We start from the raw sequence: 4726 nt of genomic DNA on the forward strand, positions 1-4726 counted from the left end.
TTGAATCAGTTAGGAATCAACATTGATTCAACCTTCATCTGAATGTTGATCTACATGCAGATTTGGGTTGATTTCATATTGAATGAAAGCTAAGGATTTATGTACATTTTTAGGTCTGATAGGTCTGCATCATAACATACCACTAAAAGTTTCTTCACTGGTGTTAAACACTATTATTGGCAGATCATGGGTAAACTGTGTACAAAAGTTTAAAAATGACAACATAGGTTTGATATAACATTTTATTTAAGAAAAGAGGGACAAATCTTTAAACATATTTGACTTCTTTTTGACTGTCAGAATAACAGTCTATTGTCCACAGAAGAACAGAGTCCATGAGGTTAAGCTTTGTACTGTATGAACCAGGAAAACAGTACTAGTTGTGGTAACCCCAGTTTGACTCTGGTTGGCATCACTTTGATTCCTTGCAATGTCTTCCTCTAATTTAGATTTTTTTTAAGCAGGATGTCTTGATTCCATCTTTAATGTAGCATTATTGACAGCAACTTAACAGACTGACAAAGGTCTTAGTTCCGATGCTTAGCAACATGAACATTATCGCTAAGTAAAGCAGTGCTGCCATCTAGTGTTTGAACGACATCAGAATAAGTACAACCATGAAATAAAATTAATTATGTATAATGGGCTCCAAAAAGCTTTTTTTCCCCGCCACAAAGTTTAAAATGAAAATTTTGTCTCTTTCAAAATTGTGTAAAACACTCTGATGTCTACTGCACCCTTTGTAAAATATGCCAAACATTAGATGGCGGCTGGTTTGAAGCGTGTCACACAGCTGCAGTGACTAGTCCAGATGACAGAGTGTTTTCTAAAGCCTTGGCCTGGCAGGAAGCACTCAGGAATCTGGGCTGTGACATTTCTGGAAACGCTGCACTGAAAGGCTGGTGTGAGTCTGTGATCCAAGGTCAAGCAAACATTTTCTCCCCATAATCCTCCTTATAAAACCAAACAAGTCCCACAGGGTGGGGTCAACACTCTGTTTGCTTCAGCAGAAACGAGGCTCTCGGCTCTCGGCTCCGGCTGCTGCTTCATTTCTGCAAGAGACTGCAGAGGTTCTTCATTACAGACCTCACAACAGGCAAGATATGATTAATGGGATTTTATGTGACTGATCAGCATAAAGTAGTGCATAATTGAGAAGTGGAATGAAAAGCATTATTTCCACAAAGAAAATGGATTTAAAAAAAATAAATAAATAAAACAACATTGGGACATTGTACTCACTGCAGGATTTAATCCATGATGCTACAGTGTTACTATGAAAAGACAGTAGTCCCAGCTCTCTTCAGGTCATTTAGCAGGTCCTATCGTGTAGCTCTGTGCTGATCTCTCTTCCTCATGATGACTGATACTCCATGAGGTCTACTAGAGCAGATCCAGCATGGAGCCCCAGTCTAAGGGAGACTGACAGGCATCTGGATGTCCTTTGATTTTCTAATTGTCTCACCAAACTGTTTACCAATCATTGCCCATGTTGACCTTGTGCAGGTCTACACTTTGTCCCTGGTGTCCTTAGATATGGGGTTCAATTCTACTTACTTTTAACACAAATGGAACCCCAATTGAAAAACATGCCGCGCCATCATCCTACCCATCACTTCTTGTTGTTTTCGTTGTCTTTTCCACCAGTAGCGACATCCAGTTGATGATCACGTGACTGGTGTGATGTGAAAAAAGTATCTCCGTTGCAATTTTGTGAAATGCACAAATTTTGATAAGGCTGGGGGAAAAAACACCTCATCGTAGCGGCAAAACATTTTATCAAAAAATGTGGGGTTTTTTTGTTACGCCAACTTATTTTCTTAATTCCAATTTGCTCAATTTTAAGGTTAAATGTGAGAGACAGAATTCTTAGTGGTTGGTAGATGACCACATTCTTATTTTGTGCAACAACAAAAAATGGAAGGAAATTATTTGAAGATCAATGTGATTTTTACTTTTTTTAAGATTCTCTTTCACAAATACTTATTTTCTCCTCCAGGTCTTTATTTTATTTTCTCAGGGCAAAACAAAGTTTTCAAAGAGAAAAAAATGATCCTACAATCACCCAGCAGATTTATTAATCTGCTGGGTGATAAGCATTTTAGAACGAATAAGTAATTTATGACTTGTAGTTAAGAATTATCAATTTAATATTAGTAATCATATATTGAATGCAAAATATTCAGTATATGAATACAGTATTAGATGTGCTACATGCTGATAACATAAAATTTGCTGTGTAGTAGTTTTGGAAAAAATACAGAAAAAGTCCAAACTGGTAAACGTCCAGATGAACTGAGTAACATTCCAACATTTTGAAAACCAAAGTAAGAGTTCATATAGATGCTATCCATGTCCTCCCACATGCATTAACAGGAGCTAGCCCCCTCGTGTGGCCACTCAGGTGAAATGCAGCATGCTGTCCTCACACTCCCTCGGCACGGTCACCTTGTAACTGTGGCATGCCAGTTTGTAATTGTTGCCGTCATTGTTATCCCAGAAGTCCCATCCATTCACACAGTAGCAGATGGCAAACTCCAGGATGGCTCCTGGCTGCAAGATGAAGGGTGGGACAGGCAGACGAAATCTGAAAACGTCCGTGCCTGGAGCTCCGCAGTCACCAGGGTACCCACCTGATACCCACAAACCTGATGTGTGTGTTTGCGTTCTCCAGTTGGTGAAAGAGTAGTGGACTTTGACCTCTTTCTGATAAGCTAAATTAAGTACATGTACGGTTCCTGTTATGCCTTGGTCTGAGCACATCACCCGCTCCAGAGAGACTTTGTGAGAGCAGACACGGTTCTGGAAGTTTGGCAGGCCCCCCGGGTGCTCAGGGAAACAGGGTCTGAAGTAAGGCATGTTCAGCTCAGGTGACTTTCCAAAAGTCAGTTCAGAGCTCATCAGCAGCCTAAACATCACATGTGGGGGTATCAGGGGGTTCTCCTGACATCTGAAGACTTTCACTTCCTCCAGATCAAGACCCAGCGCATCCACAAAGCGTACCTGGACCCTCCTAGGTTCTCTCTTCTTTCCTGAAGCCGAAGACAAAGACTGGGCCCTTTTCCTCCGGACGGAGGGATTGTCTGAAGGGATTTGCTGCTGACCTCGTTCGCTCAGAGAGGCAGGTCTCGGAGATGGTGGACGGATCCGGACAGGGGCCTTTGAAGATGGAGGCTTTGGATCGTATATGTCTCGCAGTCTGATTGTTGTGGTCGGTCTGCTGGGACCAGTGATGACCTGTGCTTGCCTCCAGTTCTTCTCACCAGCTGACCCAGACATTTTTCACTGTAAATTCAACATAATAAGAACATAACCCAATCATTTAGACTATTGTTGCCACATGCTAAATATTCTGAAGAAGAACCAGACCTTCCCGGTCGTGTCCTGTTGTTGAGCTGCTCTCTGCTGCGTGACCGTGTTGCTATTTTGCAGTTGCGTGGAACCCAGCTGGAGCTACCTGACAGCTAGGAGAAGCCCATATTTGAGAAGCCCAAGAGGAGGCAGGGTGCAACACATTAGCAAAGTTCCCACAAAGCACCAAGAACAGAAGACCCCAAAGAAAGACCTGGGAAAGCCTCGCAGTTTAGCAACAAATGCACCAGAGCCAACTCTAATGACATGAAGACAGACTGCAATCTGTGGCCCCTTCGTGTTTGAGCTCAGTGTTTGACATATAACATGAGACGTGAACTCGGGTTGAGGTCTGTATATTAATAGCAACAGGGCAGTGAAGAGGCTTTTCTTGTTTATTTATAGCTACTGAAATGAAACAGCGTTAAAGGGTTGAAAGATTATTGCTTGCAATAACACCGTCATAAAAAAAGGAAAAACTGGGACATAAGGATATGTTTGCTTCGTAGGTATACTTTATTAAACAAAGAACATTAACATAAAATCTGTTTTATATGACTATCAGTTATTACATTCCAGATTACCAAAAAACAAATTTTTACTAAACAACTGCATTTTTACTATCCCAAATGGTAATTTGACTTAGTGTAATGTTTTGATTGTTAAATGACTTTGTGTTTTTATGTTTGTTGTGATGTAAAGCACTTTGAAATGCCTTGAAATGTGCTAAAATTTTATTTTTGATTTAATTTAAGATAATTATAAATATCTTGATTAACTCGTTTGTCAAGTCATAAACCAGTTTCAGATGTTTGGAATGTTAATTGGTGAAGCAGACTTTATATTTAACCCATGTGATAGCTGCGTCATCTTGTGTCATCTTTGCTTTACTCAATGTTGTTTCTAATTTGGTTTTCTTAGAAATGTCTCTGTGTCATGACTTTATGTCCCATTTCTGATTGAGGATGACAGCTCAGTTTGTGGGGTTTATTATGAAATCTCAGCTTTTTTAGCACCTCTGTTGTTTTGCATCTGTTAGTCATGGACCTTACCACAGGGCGCGCTTTTCATTGGCTAATGCCCATTTTACGTCACAGCGCAGCTATCACGTGGGTTACAGTCTCACAAACACATGCTGATGTACATTGTGGACTACCAGACCGACAAAGTTTTTGCATCAGGACTCGAAAAAATTGGTTCTCCGTCAGTGGGGTATCTGTACACGCGATGTCAGGTATCCTGATCGTGTTTGTGGAACTAAAATTCACAGATTTCTAAAATCTCAGACTTAAAGCCTTGCTTGGATCAAAGCTTGTGCACGACCACATTCGCAGCTCAACCGTTGTAGGATCAATAAGAACAAAGTGTCTGCTGG

General features: G+C 40.7%; 1 protein-coding gene across 2 annotated transcripts; it reads right to left on the minus strand.

The window, feature by feature from the left end:
• Window positions 1-2010: 2010 nt before the first annotated feature.
• Window positions 2011-3469, minus strand: LOC103465616 (protein phosphatase 1 regulatory subunit 3D-like). Of its 2 annotated transcripts, XM_008410615.1 has the most exons (3): window positions 3370-3469; window positions 3004-3285; window positions 2011-2553 (listed from the first exon to the last, which is right to left on the minus strand). In XM_008410615.1, exons 2-3 carry the CDS (start codon window positions 3277-3279, stop codon window positions 2401-2403), a joined length of 429 nt encoding a protein of 142 aa, XP_008408837.1. In that variant the 5' UTR covers window positions 3280-3285; window positions 3370-3469; the 3' UTR covers window positions 2011-2400. The 2 variants fall into 2 exon arrangements, with proteins under 2 accessions (XP_008408837.1, XP_008408836.1); XM_008410614.1 differs by having other exon boundaries at window positions 2011-3285.
• Between the last annotated feature and the right edge of the window lie 1257 nt (window positions 3470-4726).

Source organism: Poecilia reticulata, linkage group LG5, assembly GCF_000633615.1.
Source record: "Poecilia reticulata strain Guanapo linkage group LG5, Guppy_female_1.0+MT, whole genome shotgun sequence".
NCBI classification, from domain to species: Eukaryota; Metazoa; Chordata; class Actinopteri; order Cyprinodontiformes; family Poeciliidae; genus Poecilia; species Poecilia reticulata.

Coding starts and splice junctions, on each gene's coding strand:
- LOC103465616 (XM_008410614.1), bottom strand. CDS start 3,279: ATGTCTGGGTCAGCTGGTGAGAAGAACTGGAGGCAAGCACAGGTCATC.